Consider the following 25,798-nt stretch of genomic DNA (forward strand, 5'->3'; position numbering starts at 1 on the left):
CCTAACCCAGCCCCAGGGTCCTGCTTGGGGTTGGGAGGAAGGAGGGGGCCCTGTGATCCTCACTGGGCCAAGGGGCCAGGCAGGAGGTAACTCTCCTGCCCCTGGCACCAGCAGCTGTAGGAGCAAGCTACCCAGGCAAGTTCTGCCCCTTTCTCTGCCCAGCATATCGCCCGCCTGCTGCCATCAGCAGCCAAGATGTCAAAAGAGGGCCCGCCAGGTTGGAGCTGGGCAGTGATGAGCAGGTAAGGAAATAGTTGCCATAGCGTGGGCGGCTCTCCCTCCAGCTACAGGGGCCAAAAGCAGTCTCCAGCCCAGCGATGATGACAGCAGGCAGGTTATGTTAATTCACCGCCCACCTACGCTTATGAGATGATCTCTCAGAGTGCTCCATGGTTTTCAAAAAGTACTCTGCTATTTAAATATTAAATCTTTACACTTATATATTAAGGTATTAAAGTCAGTTCAATGGAATACTTACGGCTTAGTCAACGCACGCCGACAGAATCGCTTTCATCCCTGTGAGGTTGCAAGAAGGGAAGCTTCTTAAGTCCAACAGATTTCCTGACTCTGTGAAGAGCCTTAAATAAGTTAGGTGGGTTAATGACGATTCGTCATGATGAGGTTGTGGTTTGGCCCCATCCGTTTAATTCCCACAGTCCTAGCCCATTCCCCGACTCCCTTACCTCAGTACTAGGACAAGAGGCTCCTTGCCAGTCACCCAGCTTCCAGCCTTTCCACATTCAAAAAGTGCTCCTGTACTTTGGCAGTTGGGATCATCATCTGCAAACGAAGTAGAGTGGCCTAGTGGAAAGGGGCAGGATGACAGATTCTGATCCCGGCTCTACTGCTTACCTGCAGGGTGACCTTGGGTGTGTCACTTCTCTGTTTCCTCATCTGTAAAATGGGGTTAAAATGGCTGTTTCCTCTCCTCTCAGTTTGTGATTCCTTTGTGGGATAGGGGCTGCACTGTACTAAACCCTGGGGGCAGTTACAATAGAATCAGATCAGACACAGGCCCTGTGCCACACAGGGGCCCCACAGCCCAAGCAGGAGAGAAAATGGGTACTGAATCCCCATTTTACAGATGAGCAAACTAGGGCACAGAGAAGCAAAGTGGAGGAGTCAGGATTAGAACCCTGGTCTCCTGCCTACCAGGCCTATGTTCTTTCCACTAAGCCACACTGCTTCCCAGTGCTTTCCAATTGGAACTAAGATGAGCCTTTAGTTTTGAGAATGAGACACCTGCTCCAGTCTGACATATGGGGAAGACAGGACTCCTGTCACTCAAATACAGGTCCATATCTCTCCTCTCCCAACAGATTTCTAAAACAACAGGACAGAGCAATGAAATATGGGGCATCTGACTACTTAAAATGCAAAACAACCTTGATTCAGTTTGCAATTCGACACCATTACCCACCAGTGTCATGTAGTGTGGTCACTGGGTTCAAGCTCCTCGGGCTGCCTAGAAGATTGAAATTCAATAGATGCATTCAAGCTTGTAAATATATGAAGTTGAGGTTGCCAGGGAACAACAAGATGGAAGTTATACAAGAGAGCTGGGTATCGGGTCATTTCAGTGACAAAGCTGAATGCTGAAGCCAGCACAGCTGTATCACTGCTGCTCAATCAGCACGTTTATAAATATTGAAGCATCTTGGCCTAGTAGATAGAGCATGGGCCTGGGAATCAGAAGGACCTGGATTCTAGTCCCAGCTTTGCTACTTGATGGCTGTGTGACCTTGGACAAGTCACTTCACTTCTCTGGGCCTCAATTCCCTCATCTGCAAAATGGGGATTAAGACTGTAAACCCCATGGGGGACAGGGACAGTGTCCAACCAGATTACCTTGCATCTACCCCAGCACTATGCCTGGCACATAGTAAATGCTTAACAGATACCATTAAATCAAAAATTAGGTAGGAGTAATTCTCGAATAAAGCTAGAGCACTTCCATTTTACAGGACTGTGGTTCAGTGGCAGTGTTGCGAGGACATGATCGGAAAAGCTAGGGCAGGGACCGAAACAATGCTACTGATCCTGTGGACACGACATCCTTGTCGTGAAACCTGGGTTTCCTCCAAGCAACTTATTCAATATTTGAATAAGTTCAAATATTCAAGTGTCCAGAGACAAATCTCACTGGCATCATTCCAAAAGTAGATTTCAATCTGAATATTTATTCCACATTCATAGAAATTGAGATGGAAAAGACCTTTGGACATCTAGTCCATCCACCTGTTCGTACAAGAGAGAGAAGTGGTTGAAGCCAAACTCAAAACAACACAGGCATTTTATGTTCCAAAGGCAATATTTCAATTCTTCCCTTGAACTGAGCAATATCAAACACTTTATAAGTAAATTCACAAATGAAAAACACAATCTCGATGATTCCTAAGAGAATGCCACTTAATGATTCTTTATAAAACTACAAGACTCAAAAATTGCAAGCTCCTACTGTAACATGGTTTGGGTGGATGAAGAACCAATAAACCACTGATCACTCGAGTGCAGAAAGTGACTTGATTCTGATGACCAGAAAGACAGCAAATATAAGAAGTTCTGAAAGTCATCGACCCCTGTGGAGGGTTGATGTGGATTTCGTTGTTTGCTTTATCTCTAACACTGGTAAAGGAAAGACAGATAGTTCACCAGACCCTAGAACATAAAAAGCAACTGCTTACTCCATTTTAACTTTAAGATCCACGGAACTCATCAGTTGGGAGGCTTCGGAGCTTTGGGGAATTTTCAAGCTTTTGAAGAGTACTACGAGTCTTAGTTCCGGAGGTTTAAAAGCTTGGAAGAGCTGGGTCTATTCAGATTAAATGACCGCAGACCTCGGCTCAGCAAGCTGCGGGGACCATATTTGGGGGAGGAGGTGCTCAATTCATGACTGTCCCAGTTGAAGCCTGGTCCTGGTCCAACACCCTGGGGGGGGAATGATCGAAGCCAGTTTATAAAGGTGCAAGACCCTTCCTTTTAAATGCTGCTCCAGCCACCAACAAAAACCAAGAAGAATTTCTTGTGTCAATAACCCTCTTTCCCTTCTTCCTCCTAGCTGCTTAGCTGAGTGGGGGCAAGCAACACAGACAGGGGGTTGACTGAAGTAGGGGACCTGGCTGGGTTCAGCTCTATGTTGACCCTACATGGCCCTCATAAAGTCAGCTCATGAGGGATCCATGGGCTGGACCTGGCCTTTGCAAGGGTCTACTGGCTGGAGCTAAGCCAGCAAGCTCACCAATGTTTATGCACAATGAGGTTGATTATTTATACAGAAGGCCACCAAGAGACAGTAAAGGTATATTAAAATTTTTAACTGATTCCCAATGATCTGGTCCCTTGGTCACCTCACTTGACTGTCTCCATAACGTTCCTTGCCAATCTAACCTGTTGACCCTGCCATCTCCTCTCCCTGGAGGCATACTAGCACTAGACACCATTCTTTAACTGTTTACACGCTAGTGGCCACAACCACTTAAGTTAATGGACATGACACCCTGATTAGAACCTTTCCTTTAATGCGCTTAAATGGGTTTTCCTGTCAACATTCCTTGCAAAGTCCTGGCAAAGTCGAATTGCTATTTTATTGATGAGGATACTGGGCCATGGAGAACCGTCAGGTGACTTCTCCACAGCACTCAAACTAGAAAGAGGATCCTGTACTCTAGCCAACAGATGGGCTGCTGCCTGGCCTCCTGACTTTGAAACGCATAAAACGAGGAAGACTACTCCTTTTCCCTGCGTGTCCAGTTAATATCCTTGACCCTAAATTCAGATAATTGCCCTGTCTTCTTTGACTTCTACCTTGAACCTCTGGGATATTTTAAGCAAGGAGTCACAGAGCAGAACAAAGTGGATGCTTCTAAAGGGCCCATTTTTTCAAAGTTTTTTTTTGTTTGTTAGTTTTTGTTTTTTTTAAACATAGCACAACACTTAGTTTCACAAGTCGCAAAACACGGTTTAACCACCAGGAGTAAAATCACTTTCACAACCTAAAGTAAAACTGCTTCATATTATCACAAGCAATTTTTTTTTTTGGCAGAAAATGCACTTATGTAAAGCAACATCAATGATAATAATCCAAGCCGGTCTTTAGCGTATGCCACCAGCAGAGTTGGGCTGCCTCTTGCTAGCAGTGCTGGGCAAATTCCCAAGATGCTGGGGATTGGTGACTTTCTGTGTGACATCATTGATGGGGTAGGGTAAGGAGTGGGGCTGAAGTGGAACTCCTTCCCCACCCCCCTGATCAGGACAGACACCCAGATAAAAACCCACTTGTCTTCTGGGGGAACCAACTCAAGTCAACATCTGGTCTTTCCTGGCCTTAGGTAGCCTGGCATCCTAAACTAGGTGACTCCGGAATCCCCGCTCTGGTCTCCCAACCCTAACAGTTCACTTCAGCTAGATGTCTACCTAGCCAAGGCTATTTATTTCTTGGCCGAGTTGAACGATAATCACCACTTTGTGACTAGGACAGAATGGTAGGGAGATCCAGAAAATGTTTCTTCATGTGTCAAGGTGTCTTAATGTTCATCAAGCTCCTAAACCTGCCATAAAGGAATAGCTCAGTCTTTGGGAAATCCCAGACCATATTAAAGAGAAGGTGTGAAAAGTCAACTTGGCAAATGAAACTTCAAACACTGGACTTCTACTTCTGAGAACAATTTTTCTTCTCTGTCAGATCATGTGCCCTTTTTACCACGCTCTCCTGCTGTCCAAGACAGTAGTGACAAGTAGTGAGAATGACCTTTGGAGAGCTGATAAGGGGGTGGCATGAGAGGCTGGCAAGTTTGGAGAGCAGAGTGAGTAAAGGGAGAAAAGAAGAGGCTGTGGGATAGCAGGCGGGTTTAGGAGACTGCTCCCAGGGACCAAAGATCTAATCGGGCAGAGTACCGTGACCAAGGGAGTTATTTCATTTGCAGCTGTTGGGTACCATCTGACAGCCCTCAGTGGTCCCTCCTGCCCCTTCCATTCGGCATGTGTGTGCAAGAATGATTTGGGGGGTGGAGGGAAGTGTGGAAAATAAGGATCAATTGGACTGGACAGAGCCTTACTCAGACCTTTCTTAGAGGTGTGCTAATTGAAGCTCAGAGGGTGATTGAAGGATCAGTCACAGACAGCTCTTTGCTCACCAGGTCAGCACTCTGTGGGCTGTGTTTTGGCTTCAGTTTGACCCGGTGGGTTACCGCTCCCCTCTCTGCCACAGAATGAAACTGCCCCAGTGACTAGGGGCAATTGAAGAATTGTAGAATGAATAAAAGGAAAGATAAGGGAGATATCTGAATATTCCATTTTGAAAATAGGAATGAGAAGCACTGATATTACCATATTACTTGAGGGCTCCTAATATCAGATGAGAGACTCAAGCCAATTGGAGAATTGATCTCCATTCCTGGTAATGACAACGTCCTCACAGTCCTAACTTTAATAACGAGCAAAACAAGCCCTCCTTTACTCTTCCCAATCCCTCCGCCTTCTCTCTGCCTCTCACAAGACGCACACACTTTTGCTCTAAAAATGCCACGTCAGATTTCTCAATGTGATTAATTCCTGAATAGCCCTGCTTTGAACCTCACCCGACGACACAATCAATCCTGTTGATGTGGCACTGCCTAATTAGCCGGTAAAAGGGCTCACTTAATCTTCTTCCCTTCCTCCCACCTCTCTTTCGTTCTCCTCATGTCAAAATTAAAGGTACAAGAGGGCTATGTTTCCAAAGATATCTACCATGTAGACCCGGAATAATTCTACTCTAGGCCCTGCTAACCCTCCAGCAGTCTGCCAGAGGATGGTGCCCTAGGTCCTCGAATCTCTGACCACAACTCGGCTATCACTCCTCCAAGTCCAGCGCTACTTCTTGGGTGGCCGTTTCTAAGTCTCTGCCACTTGCCCTCATCCCCTCCTTCATTCAGATGTCAGCTGAGTCACAGGTAATGACTAATGTTGGCGCAGCAGCTCAGATGGCAAGAGAAGTGATCTGAGTAAAGGGAATATGGATTTGAGAGCTGCCACGTGGAGAGAGGGTGGCGGCAGTTCAGATCCCTGGTCGGCAGCCTGGGCAGTACTGACCACAGGAGTAGGGTGGTCATCTGTTGGTTTTTATTTTGAACAGTCCAGTTTTCATCTGGTCTGTCCCGTCTGGTATTGATAAGGCACCGTGGGCCTTTATGTCTAGTATTTTGGGCTCAAAACTCCCAGACTCCCTCTGCTTCAGTTCTTGACTGCCGCATCCTGTGATTCGGAAACAGCGCCCCTGTTTACAGGGATCTGGGAGGGCATTGTAATGGCTCTGGAGCGAGAGGGGGTGCGGGGGGTCCCCCTCCCCCCACAACCAACAATACACTTTGAACTCCTGGAGATTTCCGAAAAAGATTCCCAGGACATCGTTACGTTACGTTATGTTGTAAAACCTGCGTAATGCACATAAGGTACATAATAAGGTAACTGAGGCCCAGAGAAATAAGAGACTTGCCCAACGTCACGCAGCAGACATGTGCCAGAGGCAGGATTAGAGCCCTGGGTGTTGCAAGGACCTGGGTTATAATCCTGGCCCCTCCACTTGTCTGTTGTGTGACCTTGGGCAAGTCACTTCATTTCTCTGGGCCTCAGTGTCTTCATCTGTAAAATGGGGATAAGACTGACCCCATGTAAGACACGGACTGTGTCCAACCTGATTAGCTTATATCTACCCCAGCGCTTAGTATAGTGCATGACACATAATGAGCGCTTAACAAATGCCATAAAAAAAGTAACGCCCACTTGTTACTTCAGGGTCAGCAAAGGGGCGCTCGGTATCTCTGGGGGCTATCAGTGGCCACCCTACACAGGATCCTTGGCCTGTGCCCCAAATTCTTCCCTAAACTCCTCCACTTGGGCCTAAGCATGCAAATTTACGACCTTATGCTGCTGCTGCTCTACCTTACGCTGTTCCTTGAAAAAAAAACAAACCCTAAAAAACCTGTAAAAGACATTAGTCTGAATGATAATTCAATTTTTTTTATAATTAATGCACAGAAAGGGCTAAAAACCAGAACTGACCCTGGGGTTGCCAGGTAAAGAAGAAATAGGAGATGGGTGTATTCTGGGTGTTTATGGTCCTTTCATCCAAAGCTGCCCTGATTGGTTCAAGGTCCACATAGAGAAAAAGACTAGAGATTCTTTCTCTGAAAGAGAACACTACCCTGTAGGATTCTTGAGCGAGGCAGTGATAGATAATGCTATTGCTGCCTCTGTTGCTCCAACTTGCTCTGCAGGATACAGACAACCAAGTTGCCTTTTACGTAAAACATATTGCTTAGATTTCCCATGCCACTTTCTGAAGCTACAAAAGTCAATTACAAATTGTTTCGAAGGGTCAGGGCGAGAAGGATTTGGGGAAGGATGGGGACTGAAAGATAAGGGAGAGCAGTAATAGCTTAGGACTCAGCAGTCCTATTTGTCCTTTGATACTCCTCCAGTTCAGTTTTCCTATTCATGGCCAGCTGCAGTTCCTGCCTGATCACCTGAATCTGCTTTTCCAGCTCTGTGAGCTCTTGTATCACTGAGGTCCTAGCAAGGTTTAGGGAGTCTGCTTTCCCATTGGTCGCGAGGGAGGCTGGAATCTCTCTCCTCAGCGGGGGCAGGGGTATGTTCTGGTGAGGCCGGACACTCAGTTGGCTTTGCCCTTCGTCGCTGTACATGTATGTCCGTCGGGTGCAGTTGCTCAGATTGGATGTGTTCCACACGGCAAGCTGACTGCTCCCAGCATGGGATCTATTGAAACAAGGGAGATGTTTTAGAACAACCCTTTGCACTCCTAGCAGAGTAATGCTTTGCCCTTAAGGGACTTAAAGAGCCAAATACCCTGTGTCACCCTTTCAGCACACTCCTTTGGCCTAGAGGAGAGACTAAAAATGGGGACAGTTAAGTGCCTTGGTTGGCCTGGGCTGTGAAAACTTTTGCCCAGCACAGTATGATGAGTTTCAGGCTCTGGGTTCATCAGGATGATTGATGAGAGGATCTTCTGAGTAGGTTTCGTGGGGTGGAAAGTCAAATATTTGAAATATATATTTGCACGGTTTTGATTCAGGTTCCCCACTTTCATTCCAAGAACTGCTAGGTCAAAGCTCAACTTCTCTTTCCCATTATTCTTTTTTCCCCCTTTAAGCAGGATAAGTTTCAGATTTAGAAAATAAATCTCACAGGTAACTCGCAAACTATTAAAGGGAAAACCACAGCCAAACAGAAACAATTAGTGATCTCTATTTGGTAATCCTGTTTTTTCACTGCAACCAGTTATGTCGCTTTCCAAGATGATGGCTATTCCCAGAAGGGAGCTTGAAGCTGGAAACCAACCAGGGGAATCTTTATTTGGAATTATATTCCCCAGTTAAATATATGCAGTTGGAAGAGTATCTCTACTTGAACCTTACTGGGATGGCTAAAATGGAGCTCCACAGGGGGACAAAATATGTCCCACGGGCTGCAAGGGTCCTCCAAGTAGTTTAATCTGGCCAGATGGATGGATCTAATTTGAGGTGGGGCGGGGAAGGGAGAGAGAGGGGAAGGCCAGCGCCTCCTGGCACACCAAGACTCCACCAAAAGCAGTATGGCGGGGGATGTAATGAGTGTGTTCGTGCTCTTCCATACTCTAAAATCCCCCTGCTCTTTACTGTAGGCCCCTGGATGCTTCACAGAAAGGAGCCACCAAAGTAATCCTCCATCCTGGAGGATTAAACGCAAGATGGCTGGCTTTGGAATTGAATCGTGGGGTTAATTGGCAGAAGAAGAGCCAATGAAAGAGATTGACATGGAACATACAGAGAAATAGGAGGAGAACCAACAGAGAACCGTGCCAGTACATGCCAGTAAAGCTAAGGTTGGGTAGTGCTTCCAAGAGAAGGGAGTGGTCCGCAATGTTGAAGGTGGCTGAGAGGTCAAAGACGTCTAGGGTGGAGATGAGTTCTTTTGATGTGGCACGGATAAGGTTCACTGGAGTCCGTGGAGAGTGAGGTCTCAGTGGGACGAAGGGGGCAGAAGCTAGACTAGTGGGTCAAGAAGGGAGTTGGGGGAGAGGAAGCAAAGAAGATGGGGGTATACAACCCATTGGAGGAGTTTGGACAAGTAGCAAGATGTGAAAGCTGGAAGAAACAGTGGGATCCAAAAAAGATTCCACTTCCCAGCCCATCCAGGGAATTCTGATGTAGACTGTGAGCCCCATGTGGGATGGGGACTGGGTCTGAGCTGGTTATCTTGTATCTACCCCAGCGCTTAGTACAGTGCTTGGCACATAATAAGCGCTTAAATACCTTGATTACTATTATCATCATCACGACAATGCCTAGAGGACACTGTATTTCAGCCTCTACCAGGCCCTAGTCCTAAAAATCCCACCTTCCTGCAACTTTCAGGGGCCTCAGAGAAGTCCCCGGAGTCCAGACAGCCTGGTGACTGAGTGCAAGAGCACACCAGCACCCGTCAACAGCAGCTATCAATTGGGTGATCTGGGAAAATCAGAAGGCATGAATGAGGTTCCTCTTTCAGAGTAAGAATACCTTTGCTGCACCACTCAGCTAACACTTTCAAGTCCTACCTTGTCGTATTGTGATGAAAAGTACAAGTATCAAATGCTCTTACAGGTACCAAGGGCTTACGCGTGATAATAATACAAAAAACAACTATTAAGAAACTTGCAGATTCCTGCAAACGTTTTTCAACCCGCTGCCAGGTTTTCCCCATGCAGAAACAGCAACTGGCTCAGCATCACCGTACCTTGCTACAAGAGTATTTCTGGAGAACTGGGAAGTGAAAAGGACCAAATCTTACCATGCTTTCCCATCTTACTTCTCTCTGCTCTACTGCAGATTCAGGTAGAGAATGGGGGCATCTCTGATTCAGAAAGAACGGAGGGTCTCCAGTTGGGCTACGCAGCCCTGGGAGCTCCCACCAAGCCACTTTCCTGTTCTGAAAACGTCTTCTTAAAGTCACCTCCCTTGAGAGGTGCTCCTGATTAATGGCCCCTCCTTTCCCATCACCCGATCCAGTGGCCACCTCAGCATTCATGAAAAAAAGTATTACGAAGAGATGGCATCTTTCTTTTGTCTCTTCCTGATTTTTCCGTCTAATTTTTACATCCCAAGCATGTATGTGAGATCATAAACAAATCTGGTACTGGTTATAACAGTGTCTGATTGCAAACAAACACTTTTCCTGTTTGAATTGAACCACTACAGGTTTAGTTTTGTAAAATGCTCAATCAGCATCTATTCTAAAAGTCTACGTACACATACATGGATACATACCTCTTTTCCATTCGTTTAGTCTTAACCTGCTGTTTTTCTTCAATGAATGATGTATTTAGAGCTCTGTGAAGTCTCTAGAATAAAGAGCAGATACACAAATAAAGGAAAGGAGAAACCCACACAGTGGTTTGGCTGAAATGTACTGTCCTTTAGGGAATAACTAATACTGCAATACTTCTAGTTTTGATCAAACTTGTCCAAAGCAGAGTTCTATCTACTGCATGGAAAGTTCAGACTATTTCTGACCCTTCCATTAACTAAGTTAAATTCCATTTGTCTTCTCTTATGCTGTCGAGTCATCTCCGACCCTTAACAACTCCATGGACACATCTCTCCCAGAACTCCCCACCTCCATCTGCAACCATTCTGGTAATGTATCCATACAGAAGTGGTTTACCATTGCCTTCTTCTGCACAGTAAACTTGAGTCTCCGCCCTCTACTCTCTCCCATGCCGGTACTGCCCAGTTCAGGTGAGTTTGAACTTGAGGCAGATTGCCTTCCACTCACTAACCACTGCCCAAGCTAGGAATGGAATGTGTATGCCTCTGCTTGACTCTCCTTCCTGTAGCCGAGACTGGCAGAGTACTGGCAACTCTCCAGGTGCAATCCCGAGAGGGGTAAATTCCATTAGCCTATTTTATATTTTTTTAAATTATACCTCATAATTTAATATCCCTAGTCAGGGCCACTCCTTTCCAACCAATTTCACTGCTTTAGGTTGCCTTTCCTCATTGCTCTAACAGAAGAGATTCATTTAGGCCAGCACCAAACAGCTATTAGGCCAAAACTCCTCTCTAGCCTGAATTACCCATGTAATTGAGAAAAGCTTGTTTGAGGTCCAAATCTCTGATCCATACTGATTGCCTATACTGACCTAATTAATTATTCATTCATTCATTCAATAGTATTTATTGAGCGCTTACTATGTGCAGAGCACTGTACTAAGCGCTTGGAAAGAACAAATCGGTAACAGATAGAGACAGTCCCTGCCCTTTGATGGGCTTACAGTCTAATTAGACAACTGACCTATATTTCACTATATACTATGTAGACATGCTTAGGGTAATGGTTCTCAAATAATATTTTACTATGACTGCAACTTTAAAAATCTGTCAGATCTTGATAAATGTTTTCAAGTTATTATTATTATTATATTTATTCAGCACTTACTGTGTGCCAAGTAGTATGCCAAGCACTAGGGTAGAACAAGATTATCAGAATGGACATAGTCCCTTTTCCATACAGGAACTTGTGATGTTTAGGCAATAAGTTAAAATAACACATGAAAATGAAATCTCCAATTAAGAACATGAATTATTTTGATTAATTATTCTGTTGGTTTCTGCTCTTGAAAACTCCTTTCAGAGAGTTCAGGAAAATATATCCCTTGGAAATGCTGTATTGATATCTTCCAGAAAAGTTGACTCTAGCTCCTCTTAATTCCCTGCAGTACTTACCTGACTGGTATGTAGCCAGTATTTCAGCCTGGATTTATTTTGGATGCGTGGGAGGACCAGTCTGTATACTATGTGTTCCCCAATGGTTGTAAGAATAGACAAACCAAATCCAATACACAGCATCACGAAGAGTCCAGAAAAGTGCTTAATGCCCATTTGCAATGTCTATGTGAGAAATGAAAGGAAAATACATTTGTAATCGAGGTGTAATTAGCTTAAACAAAATGCATTCACATCTGCCATAAAACGTGCTTTCACCATGTGTTTTGGCTAGAATATGACAGCAGAATTAGGGAATGTTCTTCTCTTCACTCTGTCTGGACACAGCCCAAATGCAGTGTCAGAAAAAACAACTGGGGGCTTGTGCATGGCACTGAACATCAATCAATCAGTGGCATTTATTGAGGGCTTACTGTGCACAGAGTATTGTGTTAAGTGCTTGGGGAAAGTGCAATACAATAAAGTTGGTAGAAACAATCGCTGCCCACAAAGGAGCTTACAGTCTACAGGTAGAGACAGACATAAAAATACAATCATAGATAGAGGAAATATGAGAGCATAAGGTACGTTCACAAGTGCTGTGGGACTGAAGTGAGTATCAAAGTGCTTAAAGGATACACAGCCAAGTGCACAACCAGTGCAGAGGGGAAGGCAGGTAGGAGAAATGAGGGCTTAGTCACGGGAAGGCCCTGAAAGGAGGTGAATACTACATCATGATTTTTTCTTCCCCTAACACAGACTTCTCCAACTCTCCACGTTCTAGAGGGCTGGGTGTATTCCTTTTATTGACTCAAGAAGGTGGAGTTAACCTACCTCTACATGATGATGATGATGATAATAATGATCTGATAATTATGGTATCTGTTAAGTGCTTACTAGGTGCCGGGCACTGTACTAAGCACTGGGGAGGATAGAAGCAAATCGGGCTGGGCACAGTCCGTGTCCCATGTGGAGCTCACTGATGAGGTAACTGAAGTACAGAGAAGTGAAGTGACTTGCCCGAGGTCACACAGCAGACAAGTGGTGGCGTCGGGACTAGAACCCATGACCCTCTGATTCCGAAGCCTGTGCTCTATCCACTACGCCCTGCTGCTTCTCTAACGAGGTACAGAGGAGTGAAGCATGGCTTAGTTGAAAGAGCACGGGCTTGGGAATCAGAGGTTGTGGGTTCTAATCTCGGCTCCACCACTTGTCAGCTGTGTGATTTTGGGCAAATCACTTAACTTCTCTGTGCCTCAGTTATCTCATCTATAAAATAGGGATTAAGTCTGTGAGCCCCACATGGGACAACCTGATTACCTTGTATCTACCCCAGCACTTAGAACAGTGCTTGGCACATAGTAAGCACTTAACGAATACCATCATTATTATTATTAACTGATGTAAGCAATACCAACGCCTTGTGCTATAAAGAGATACCATATGATAGAGACACTGAGGATGAGAAGGGAGATAACAAGCTTAGGTTCTAGTCTTGACTTGGTTATGCAGTGAGCTTGATTCTCTCCATTCAAGGGGTCTGCCAAGCAGTCTAACATGTAGTATGTACTACCGTCTCCTGGAAGTCAAGAATTGCTGTGGAAATCATCCTGGGAGCCTGGCCTAACCCTCCTCCACTCCAAGTCAAATCTCATCTATTCAAGTAGCACATCTTGCATACTTAGGCATCCTTTTTAAGGATTGTGTAGGGGCAAAGCATCTGTGCATGGGAGTGATTTTTTTTCCTACTTCCCCCACATACAAATGCTGGACCTCCCGTTTGCCTCCCCACAATGCAGGGGCAGGACTCTAATATAGTATCTTGTATCTACCCAGCGCTTAGTACAGTGCTATGCACAGAGTAAATGCTTAACAAATACCACAATTATTATTATCTATTGCTCTCAAATGGCCAATTATACTTCACCATTGGCAAGATGTCCACCTGTGCCTCACTAGACAGAGCCAACAAGAATTCTGAGGTTCTACCTTGCCACGAGAAAATTAGCTGGTGATGAGGAGAATGATGGTATTTGTTAAGCTCTTACTATGCACTAAGTGCTGGGGTGGATATAAGCATACCGAGTTGGACACAGTCCCTGTCCCACATGGGGCTCCCAGTCTCAATCTCCATTTTACAGATGCAATGACTGAGGAACAGAGAAGGAAAGTGACTTGCCCAAGGTCACACTGCAGACAAGTGGCGGAGTCAGGATTAGAATCCATGACCTTCTGACTCCCAGGCCCGTGCTCTACCCCCTATGCTATGGTGGGATTCCTTAAAGTCCTATTTTGGGGAAGGGAGTGGAGGGAGGGATGCGATGGCAATAGAGATGATGGTGGCAAAACAGCAAGTAAGTGTTGCTGTGCCTCTTCCTTCCTCCCCTTTCTCTCTCTGTGTTCTCTCTGTGTTGTGTGTGCACCGTGTTGGTGTGCAATGCCATGGAAGATGGTAGAAACCGCAGGAAGGCATCAAGAAAGCTGAAAAATGGCAGATGAGTTCTGATGTGAGCAAGAGCAAGGAAATATACCCAGGGAGAAATCATCCCAAATTCCAATTATGTGAAGATGGCCTCGCGCTCTCTGTCTCAACAGAGACCACAAGAGTCAGAACACTAAGATGCAGGCTGAGAAGGGACATAATTGAAGTTTACAGAATCATGAAGGGTGTGAACAGGGCAAACATGGAATTGCTATTCACCAAACCCCACACCACTAGGACAAGTGAAGAATAAAGGCGAGAGATTCAAAACAAACACTTAACACAGAGGGTGACAAACTAATAGATTGTGTAACCACATGAAAATATGGGAGCAGAAAATAACAGTAGGTTTAAGGGGGATTGGATAAACTCATGCATGAATGGTCCACATCGGGTTACCAGAAACAAAGTCAGGGACGTTAGATGGGCAAGTCACTTCACTTCTCTGTGCCTTAGCTCATTTGTAAAACAGGGATTGAGAATGTGAGCCCAACGAGGGACAGGGACAATTTGCCTGATTTGCTTGTATCCATCCCAGCACTTAGTACAGTGCCTGGTACATGGTAAGCACTTAACAAATACCACTATTATTATTTAAATGATACATCCTTAATCATTTGGGAAGATGGTAAGGTGGGCAACTATCACACAGAGAAGCAGCATGGCTTAGTGGAAAGAGCACAGGCTTGGGAGTCAAAGGACATGGGTTCTAATCCCAGCTCCACCGCTTGTCTGCTCTGTGACTTGGGGCAAGGCACTTCACTTCTCTGTGCCTCAGTTACCTCATCTGTAAAATGGGGATTAAAACTGTGAGTCCCATGAGGGATATGGATTGGGTCCAACCTGATTGTGCTTTCAAGGTGCCTGCACACAGTAAGAGCTCAATAAATACGACTGAATGAATCCCTCCTCACATCCGCCAAACTAGCTCTCCTCCCCCCATTCAAAGCCCTACTGAGAGCTCATCTCCTCCAGAAGGCCTTCTCAGACTGAGCCTCCCTTTTCCTCTGCTCCCCCTCCCCTCCCCATCGCCCCTACTCCCTCCCTCTGCTCTACCCTCTTCCCCGCCCCACAGCACTTCTGTATATTTGTACATATTTATTATTCTATTTATTTTATTAATGATGTGTATATATCTATAATTCTATTTATCTATTTTGATGCTAGAGATGCCTATTTGTTTTGTTGTCTGTCTCTCCCTTCTATACTTTGAGCCCATTGTTGGGTAGGGATTGTCTCTATCTGTTGCTGAATTGTAATAATACTAATGATGGCATTTGTTAAGCACTTACTATGTGCCAAGCACTGTACTAAGTGCTGGGGTAGATACAGGGTAATCAGGTTGTCCACGTGGGGCTCATAGTCTTAATCCCCATTTTACAGATGAGGTAACTGAGGCACAGAGAAGTTAAGTGACTGGCCCAAAGTCACACAGCTGACAAGTGGAGGAGCCGGGATTGGAACCCACATCCTCTGACTCCCAAGCCCGTGTTCTTGCCACTAGGCCATGCTGCTTGTCTGTGGAGTGCTCAGAAATCCTAGGAGTCTGATGTTACTGATATCTGTCCCGTCCTTCAGGACTCATCAAGCTACTCTCCCTGCTTTCTCTGCAGGTGCCAGACCCTTTCCTATTTGACTATGTCATTCTGGGATGCTTCTCTTTATTCACATAATTTACCATAGTCAAGTGGTGACAGATGGAGAAATAGAGGGAAATAAGGAAATGCTGGTGGCTAAGTGTTACTGAAAATAACACTTCCCAAAGAAAGATTATGAAAGAGTAATGGCTGGAAAGGAGAATCTTGAATGAAATAAATCAGAAGAGACATTCATCTTTCAAAATGCAAGAGTGGTATACTTGGGTAATATTTAGATATAACCAAAGGGGCAGTGACAAAATGGAAAGATGGATATCTCCTCAGTTTCAAGGTGACAAGGATCAATATGGCATTTAAAATATATTCCCCTCTTTACAACATCTCTCTCTATAGACAAATGACTGGGGAATCAGCCAAGTATTCATCAAAAGCAAATCTCCAAATGGACAGCTTTGTCCCAGGCCTTTATAAGGCAACTAAGTTGCTGTGTGAATGTCCCTCTGTGAAGAATTAGACTTTCCACAATACTTCAGCCCTGGCAGCCAGCCTACCCTGCACAGGAAGTCATTCAATTCAAGTCCCAAATGTGGGAGTTAGAAAAATCTTTGCCTTCTTTCTCTCCAAACCAGAACATCTGACACTTGTTATCTACTGCATTTCACCTAACATGGCTACTGATGTTGGTCTCTCTGTATCCCAACCAGGATTCTAGGATGGCTGGTGAAAATAATCTAACTAGAGCCAACCTCACACCTGGTCTGTTAATCAATCAATCAATCAATGGTATTTACTGAGCATTTACTGTATGCAGAGCACTATAATAAGTGCTTGGGAGAGTACAGTATAACAGAGTTGGCAGACATGTTCCCGACCCATAATGAGCTTACAGCCTAGAAAGGGAACTTGCTCTACAAGTTCATATTTTCTCCTGCCTCAAGGACAATCCCCACATGGATGTCCCAGTGGCCCCTTAAACTCAGCATGTCTAAAACCAAACCATTCATCTTTCACAATCCCACTCTTCCTCCTAACTATCCCTTTATAATCAACACCATCACCATCTTCCCGGCCTCAGAAGCCCTCAAATTTGTATGATCCTTGACTCCTCTCTGTCAACTCTCACAGTCAATCAATTGTGAAATCTTGTCCATTTTCCCCCCACACTGTATCCCAGGTCCCTTCTTCCTCTCCATTCAAATGACCACCATCCCCGTTCTAGCTCTATCTTCCGACTAGACTACTACATCAGCTTTCTTACTGATCTCCATGGCTCTTGCCTCTTCATTCTATACTACACTCAGGTACTTGGATCATCTTTCTAAAATGTCACTAGGCATGTCTCTTCCACTCCTCAAAAACCTTCAATGACTATCAATTTCCCTCCATATCAAATGGAAACTTCTGACCTTTGCTTCAAGCTATCTGTTTTGACAGATCTATTCTCTTCCTACCTACTCCCCAGCTTCCACTCTTCACTCCTTCCAAGGTGGCCTTCTTACTGTGCTCATTTTTGACTCTCCCTCCTCTGACCCCTTACACTTTCCTGAAACTCCCTCTCACTTCAAATCCACAGGAGCACAGTCCTTTCCATCTTCAAATCCCTCCAGAAATTCCACTCCCAGGAAGTTTTCCCTAACTAGTTTCCTTCACCCCAGGTCATGTCATTCCAACAGCCACTCTTTGCTTCATGTACATACCATCATTTGTAGCACTTACACATACATACTACATATATATTGTTGTGTTTTTTCATTATTTATCTACTCAGCTCTCTAATACTTGCCATCATCAGAAGTATTTTTGTTCTTTCTCCTGCTCCCTTTATTTGTAAATAATTTGTTTCTGCTGAATTCCTGATTAGACTGTAAACTCCTTTAGGGCAGGGGCTGTAGCTTTAGCTTCTATTGTATTCCTCCAAGTGCTTAGTACAGTGCTCTGCACCTAGTAGATGCTCAATAAATACTACTAATTGATTAATTGATTGATGCTATCAATATTTGAGTAACCACAGTTATCTATCTATTGTATTTAAAGAGATGCTACTGGCAACCAGTCTCTATTCATTTGGGAGGAAATGAAAATCAAATGATCAATATGTGATCAATCATTCCTTGCACATACAAAGACTGCCCCTAAGTCTGCCTCTGCAGCTGTGTTTTCATAACCATGTTTTAGCTTCCTGGTGTGGTCCAAAGTTTTAGCTCAAAAAGAGACTGTGTGTTCCTGCTTATTCCTGATTGCCGCATCTCAACTAATCTAACTACTGCTTTTGCCCAGTAGCTCTTAGTTACTTTAATATTCAATAAGCAAAAATGCAATATGAGGAAGCTAACAAAAGTTTTCTCCCTCTCCTCTCCCCTTCGTTCCAACTCCCTGTCTATAGAGACAGTAAAACAGTTAACCCAACTCTCTCCTGTGAATCGAAGAGGGCACCAGTTCTGCTTCCTCCCAGGCATGGAAGGGAACACAACGTTCAGTCCATGCTTCCCCACTCCTCGAGAACCTACAGAGGCTGACCATCCACCTCCGCATCATACAGAAACTCTTTCCCATTGGCTTTGAAGTACTCAATCACTTCACCCACTCCTACCTTATCTCCCTGATTTCCTATCACAACCCAAACTATTCACTATCCCTCCACCTCGTCTATCTATCTAGTCACAGCCCCTTGTTCACATCCTCCCTCTGGTCTGGAACTCCCTTCCCTTTCATATCCGACAATCACTCTCCCCACCGTCAAAGACTTATTAAAATCACATTGGCCTTTCCCAAGTCCTCATTCTCCTTTCTCCCTCTCCCTTCTATTGTCGTTCTTACCTTGGATTTGGTACATGTCTGTAATTTATTTGGGATGTCTGTCTGCCCCTTAGACTGTAAACTCCTTCTGGGCAGGAAACATGTTTACCAACTCTGTGATATTTGTACCCTCCCAAGCTCTCAATAAATATGATTGTACCCAACACTTACACTTAGCATCAGTGTATGTCATTTCCTATTCTAATTAATGCAGGGTGTCTAAAGGCGTAAACCCAGGGTCTCTCGGTTTACGAAGTACTCTCCCGACTTTCCCAACATAGCCGTTGCTTGGCGCATGATGAAGATGGTGTTTTTTCATACGATGCCTAAATATTTGGCTCTTAAAGGGAACGCTGCCCTTTGAATTGCGAGGAATGGAGCAGCATGAGAGAGGAGACTAGATCCCCCGAAACTCCTTAAAAAAAATCTCTGGCTCAGGCTCAGTTATCACCCTCACTGGGGATAGTGATTAACATAAATAGGTGCTAATCACCGGTATTCATTTACTAGCCTCCCCTAGCTCTTCATCTCCCTGGAGGAAATCTTGCGGATTTCTTGACTGGAAGAGATCATTAAGCTAGTCATGAATGGAAAGGGGAAAGAGTGTGTTTGATGTTTAAGCTGTGGAGAGGTGACAGGTGCTTGGGTGTTTTTGCTTGGCCTTCGTAATAACAACTGTGCTATTTGTTAAGTGCTTATAGCAAGCAGCGTGGCTTAGTGGCTAGAGCACAGGCCTGGGAGTCAGAGGACCTGGCTTCTAATAATAATAATGTTGGTATTTGTTAATAATAATAATAATAATGTTGGTATTTGTTAAGCGCTTACTATGCGCCAAGCACTGTTCTAAGCGCTGGGGTAGACACAGGGGAATCAGGATGTCCCACGTGGGGCTCACAGTCTTAATCCCCATTTTACAGATGAGGTAACTGAGGCACTGAGAAGTTAAGTGACTTGCCCAAAGTCACACAGCTGACAAGTGGCCAAGCCGGGATTCAAACCCATGACCTCTGACTCCAAAGCCCGTGCTCTTTCCACTGAGCCACGCTGCTTCTAATCCCTGCTCTGCCACTTGCCTGTTTTGTGACCTTGGGCAAGTCACTTAGCTCATCTGGGCCTCACTTACCTCTTCTGTAAAATGAGGATTAAGATAGTGAAGTCCCATGTGGCACATGGGCTGTGTCCAACCCAATCAGCTTGTATCTACCCCAGCGCTTAGTACAGTGTCTGGTACTCCCAGGCCCGTGTTCTATCCACTACGGCACTTTTCTCCTGTGCGTGTTCACTCATGGAGCACTGGCCCACTGTGGGGTGTTACTATGACTTGGGGGAGAGGAGGACTTCTTTTCCTCCCCAGCCCTGCAGCTACCTTCGCTCCAGGAATAGAAAACCACAGGACACAGCGTGGAGGGGGAGGAAAGGCGCATCAGAAAACGCCACTGGGTCCCCCCTACCCCTCAACCTCCTCCTCAGTTTCCCCCATCTTCCCCCCCCCCAGCCCCAGGTCCTCTGACTTTGCCACCCCAAAGGTGGGGATTACCAACCGCAGCCATGCCGGGTGTAGCGAGGCTCCAGAGGGAAGCCAGCAGCACCGGAGTTGTTAAAAACAGAAAGAGAATAGGGGTACTGGAGGGGAGGGCCTGGGGGCAGGGGGAGAATCTGAGGACTGGGGAAAGAAGACAGGAAAGCCAAGGAACAGGAGCTGGGGAGAGCTGAAGGCAAAGGAAGGGTCAGGATTATGCTCCTGGTGAATTCAGAAAGCAGAAACCCTAGCAAAAATCACTTCAAGAGGAGGTGATTTTGGCCAGCGATAGCCTGATGGGCTGCTAAATTTCATCAGCAAGAGCAAGGGATTGTCCTCTGGTATGACACTGCCACCTTCTGTGACATCAGCCCACAGGTGACGTGAATGAGCGTGTGACAGCTCCCCACCAGCAGTCAGGAGACAAAAGCCTGGAGGAAGAGACAAAATCAAGGGGTAGAATACCCCTTCCCTAACAATAATAACAATTATCATAACCGTACCTGTGGTATTTGCTAAGGTTTTACTATATACCACGAGCACTGCTCTAAGGGCTGGGGTAGATACAAGATGATTAGGTCCCACATGGGGCTCACAGTCCAACAGGGAGACTGGATATTGTATCCCCATTTTGCAAATGAGGAACTGAGGTACAGAGATGGGAAGTGACTTGCCCAAGGTCACAAAGCAAATGAGGTGGGGCCAGAATTAGAACCCAGCTGCTCTGACTCTCAGGCCATGCTTTTTCCATTAGGCCATGCTGCTTCTATAATAAATATATATCTTCCCCATGGAGGGAAGAGAGGATTCGGTGGGGCTCCATCAGGGCTGTTTTTTTCAGGGCAGATTTCCCTTTAAATGATCATTTTTCACCCCCTTGACCTCCAAATTTCAGACCCACTTGAGAACCTGACAGTATCTCCTAAGCTCCCATTCCAAGATGGCCTAGGCAACTTTGGAAAATGAATGAAGGTAAGAACAGGGTTCACTCATTCATCCTGTGATAGGGCAACACTGTTTGCTGGGCTGGTGTCAGTCACTGTAGATGGCTGGGGCTAGGGTGGATGAGTAGTGAAAACCTGAGGTGATATCCTGGGCACAACAGGATAGACAGTTAATGTACTTCTGGTTGTGTTGGATGTAAAAAAAAAAAAAAGCTTGGTAATTTTGGAAAAAGGGGCAAGTTCTGGAGGAGGTCTACTTAATTTTGCTCTATGGCAAGGGCTCAATTTTGGGGGACCCTTGAATCACTGCCCTGCAATGGGGAGCACACACAGCAGTGAATTTCATCTCATGCTTCTTCTTCCCTAAAGAGTGAGAGATGACAAAGAATAGAACCACTATCTAAGGAGCTAGAAACAAGGAAGGAGGAGGTCCATCCCTGCAAAGAAAGACACATGGAGAAGGAATTTCCTCTCCTCAAATCCAGACACAGGTGGATAGCAACAATCAGAAGTCTTGGCACGTCAGTCTGCACTCCAAAGAGAGATGGGGAAAAATTATTTTCTCAGAAGAGCCAGAAAAAGACTGCCTCAACCCAAAAAGACAAATTCATAAAGTTCTTTTTTCTATGAAGTTTTAGAAAAAACAATGGGGGCGTCCATCTCTGGAGAGGGGGACATGTGGGAAGAAACAAGCGAAGAAACCGAGATGTCAGGGAGATGGTGGGCCCTCACAGAGCCAGTGATAAAGAGGTGCTCACCTCTGAAGAACTAGAGCTACAGGAGGGAATGGTTGCCCTTTCTTTCCCTGATGTGGAAGAAACCAGGAAACCAGCCCTGGAAAGTCAAAAGTATCAGAGGAGACTCTCTCTCCCCAAAATAGCATGGTGATCTTCCAAAAGCTGGAGATGCAGGAGGAGGTCCCTGTCTCCAAAGAGCCAGCCTTGAAAGGAATCCCAGACAATGAGGCCATAAGAGGGAAATCAGAAGCTTCTGTTCCAGTTCTGGGAATGAGTTAAAAAATGAGTAAAAAATATTTGAAAAATCAAACTTTTTAGTTACAGAAGACTGGAAATACTCTGACTAAAAGGGTGACAAGCAAATGCAAAATGCATTAAATTGGAGCTATGGGCTTTTTTGTTACATAGGTTAATTAAGAGCAGATAGTAAAAGGCAGATCCTAATTTAGCAGAAATATTCCATTTAGAAAAGTGGTAGAGAGCTATAATCAAGGCTTTTCTGTTTCTTTAATAAATAAATGGATTTAAAAAAATAATCAAAAAGGGACTAGATTTCCTCCTGCTTTCAAGCAGCAGCTGGGGTAGAGGTGGTGGAGGGGGTGGGAAGGGTGGGAGTGAAAGCAAAGGTTCAGACAAGAAACTTGTCTCTGCTCCTATTTGCTATTCCTCCCTCCTGACCTAATGCCCTTGTCCCTGACTGAATCCAACTGGTACCAACCTAAGGAAAGGAAGGCCCACCGCTATTTTTTCTTTTTTTTCCTGGATAGTATTTAAGTGCTTACTACGTGTCAAGCACTGAATTAAGAACTAGGATAGATACAAGATAATCAGGGCTCACAGTCTGAGTTGGAGGATTTAATCTCCATTTTACACATCAGATAATTGAGGCAGAGAGAAATTAAGTGACTTGTCTAAGGTCACAATTGTCAGAGGCGGGATTATAACCACGGCCCTCTGACTCCCAGGCCAATGCTCTTCTCACCAGGCCACGTTGCTTCTCAGTGAGAAGTGGTTGGGAGTGAGATGGCTATAATGCCACTTAACACAAATCACTGTGAACACCTCATCAGTTCATGGCTCCCATTCCTCATCCTACATATATATATATAAAACTGTATTTTAATTTTATATTCAACTATTTATTCTGCAACTTCACTCACAAATACTTCAGCCACTCCTTTTATATCCTCCTATGCAAACTATTTGTATCCCGACTCTGCCCCTTGTCAGCTGCGTGACTGTGGGCAAGTCACTTCACTTCTCTGTGCCTCAGTTCCTTCATCTGTAAAATGGGGATGAAGACTGTGAGCCTCACGTGGGACCACCTCATTCCCTTGTATCTACCTCAGCGCTTAGAACAGTGCTCTGCACATAGTAAGCGCTTAACAAATACCAACATCATTAAACAGGTTTTGCATGTCTATCTACGCCCCTTTAGATTGCGAGCATCTTGCAATTAGGAAATGTATGCTTTGCTTCTGTTTGTCTCTGAGGTGCCGTGTACAGTGCCGTGCACCCTGTAGGTGCTCAGTAAATGGCACCAATTGATCGGCTGTTTTGATACTTAGGTGTTCAAAATGATTGGAAAATCGAGATGATTTACTTTTCATATCTTAATATGTAATTTTTTTCCACTTCATTCAGAAATTTAAACAGTCGATAAAGTGAAAATTTAGGAATCATCCTTTTAGAGGAGGAGAGGGAAATATCTTTTTTTCTAGACAGCTGATATAGGCCCGTGCCATATAATGTTTAGTACATGTACACGATGTGGAAAAGGTGGGAGGTCATCCATCGATTTGATTAATCTCACTTGCACACAGAAAACATTTCACCAACAGAAGCATCATTGTCAAAGAGCATCCATCTCTCTCTCCAGCTTGCACTTTCTCTTGTGTATGCTGTCTCTTGCACAGGCTCTCTCTCTCTCTCTACATACTGGGGGGGAGAGAATGTGCAAATGAAATTGTACCAACTTGTATACCAAACTATACCAAGTTCCCTTCTTTACTGGGGTATAAGCCCAGGGAAGTATGCAGGGACAGCGAGTAATGTTCAGGGGCATATGCAGAATGAACCCGTATTTTAGGAGTGCACCGTTAAGTTCAGATCAGTGGCGTATTTCACATCGGAGCCACTAGATGGCACTGTTCACACATTTAAAGTCACAGCTCTCTCATTCTCTCAAGTGATTCTGTAACCTGACTCAAGACATTAATAGCCAAAGATCAGGGTGGGGTTCAGACTAGGGTTGCCCTGTCTCGGTTTTACTAGGATTATTCTTTTTGGAAAAGGCTGCCCTAGGAAATCTGTAATGCTTCCCGGGACATGAAGTGTCCTTCCCTTTTTCTGGATCCCTAAGGCACCTTTTTGGGGCAAGCCACCCTGAGTGGGCAGGGGAGTGGGTAGATGTTGACCGTTTGCAGCTGCTGAGGGTTTGAGGTGCCAGATGACAGAGTCAGGAGACTCTAAGGATCTGCTTAGGAGAAGCTACAGTTGGAAAGAGAGGAACTTCTGGCTGATTCTCCACTTTCCGGGGTCCTGACTCAGTAATAGAGACTGATTTTTTCAGCACACTCTGTGAGGGGGTTTTGTTCGCTTTCTAATGAAATGGCTCCGATATCCCTTTTTATGGAAGGCAGAAATGGCAACCTTAGTTTAAAGCAGCATTCTTATTTGCAGGTCTGTCTGTCCAGGAAATAGTAATGAATATCTAAATTTGAATATTACAACACAGTGGGATTGGCTGTCAAACATGACTGTGCGGCTAAAGAATGGACACTTTAATCCTGAATTTGAAAGTTACTGGGAAGGCTTAGGATCTCACCACCATCGTTAAGCCCCTAAGGGGTTCCAGGAATGTCTACGAAATGGCCTTAATGGGAAAGGATCATCCACTTCTTTTTAAACAAAGTATTGTCTTTGTGCTTCTGAAAATCTCTCTCAATTCATTCGGCTTAGAGATGTATACACTGCCTCTTCCTTTTTACCCCTGCCAGCATATCCTGATTCCAGAAAGACAGTCTGAAAAATCATGGGTCTCTCCCTCCACCTACTTTAGATATTTTAGAGCTCCTCTGGGCTGGAGAAAACCTAAAGCTTATCAATCATATTTACTGAGTGCTTGCTGTGTGCAGAGCATCATACTAAGTGCTTGGGAAAGTACAACAGAGTTGATAGACACATTCCCTGCCCACAACGAACTCACACTCTAGAGAGGGAGACAGACATTAATATTATAAATTACGGATACGAACCTAAGTGCCGTAGGGTTGAGGCAGGGGTGAATAAATCAGGGCAGTGCAGAAGGAAGTGGGAAAAGAGGAAATGAGGGCTTAGTCGGGGAAGGCCTTTTGGAGGAGATGTGCCTTGAATAAGACTTTGAAGGTGGGGAGAGTAATTGTCGGATATGAAGTAGGAGGATGCTCCAGGCCAGAGGCAGGATGTGGGCAAGAGGTTGGCGGTGAGATAGACTTTATCTAGCTTACCAAGGATGCTGGCCTTTTAGCAAAATAACGTGAGATGTGTGTGGCTCTCCCCTGGAGAGGGAGGGGTGACACAGTGAGGACCCATCAGTGTAAGCACAAAAAAGCATGCCTCTCCCTCTGTTATACAGGAGGGTGGAAGAGCTAGGAAATGGTAGGAGAGAAGAGGGATGGGATGACCAACAGGAAAGAGGAAGAGCAGGGGCACAGATGGGTGAAGTAGAGGTGAAGCAGCACATCCTAGTGGAAAGAGCACGGGCCTGGGGTCAGAGAATCCAGGCTCTAACCCTGACTCTGCTAATTGCTTGCTCTGTGACTTTAGGCAAGTCACTTCACTGTGCTCAGTCTGCTCAACTGCAAAATGGGGATTAAATACCTGTGCCCCTCCTAGACTGTGAGCCCCCTACTATATCCTAATTAACCTGTACCTCCCTCTATGCTTAGATCAGTGTTTGACACATTGTAAGCACTTAACAAAAACCCTAAAAAAAGGGAAGCGGAGGGGTAGAAGCCTTATGGG

The 25,798-nt window shown here is 45.1% G+C and overlaps 1 protein-coding gene and 1 non-coding gene across 3 annotated transcripts in view; both read right to left on the minus strand.

Moving 5' to 3' along the window:
* Nucleotides 1–2,160: 2,160 nt before the first annotated feature.
* Nucleotides 2,161–25,798, minus strand: part of GRIN3A (glutamate ionotropic receptor NMDA type subunit 3A) — a 142,280-nt gene continuing 118,642 nt past the window's right edge. The window contains exons 7-9 of one of the 2 annotated variants that reach the window (XM_029056128.2): nucleotides 11,739–11,903; nucleotides 10,281–10,354; nucleotides 2,161–2,928 (exon numbers count right to left, since the gene is read on the minus strand). In XM_029056128.2, the coding sequence (XP_028911961.1) occupies nucleotides 2,883–2,928; nucleotides 10,281–10,354; nucleotides 11,739–11,903 (285 nt within the window). In that variant the 3' untranslated portion in view covers nucleotides 2,161–2,882. Of the gene's footprint in view, nucleotides 2,929–6,675; nucleotides 7,753–10,280; nucleotides 10,355–11,738; nucleotides 11,904–25,798 lie in introns of those variants that run through there. The other variant, XM_029056127.2, reaches the window with a different exon arrangement.
* On the minus strand, nucleotides 10,762–10,899 carry LOC114808334. The gene has a single exon (XR_003756180.1). It is a non-coding gene; the product is annotated as a small nucleolar RNA SNORA7 (small nucleolar RNA).

The sequence above is a fragment of the Ornithorhynchus anatinus genome, chromosome X5 (genome assembly GCF_004115215.2).
Source record: "Ornithorhynchus anatinus isolate Pmale09 chromosome X5, mOrnAna1.pri.v4, whole genome shotgun sequence".
Taxonomy (NCBI): domain Eukaryota; kingdom Metazoa; phylum Chordata; class Mammalia; order Monotremata; family Ornithorhynchidae; genus Ornithorhynchus; species Ornithorhynchus anatinus.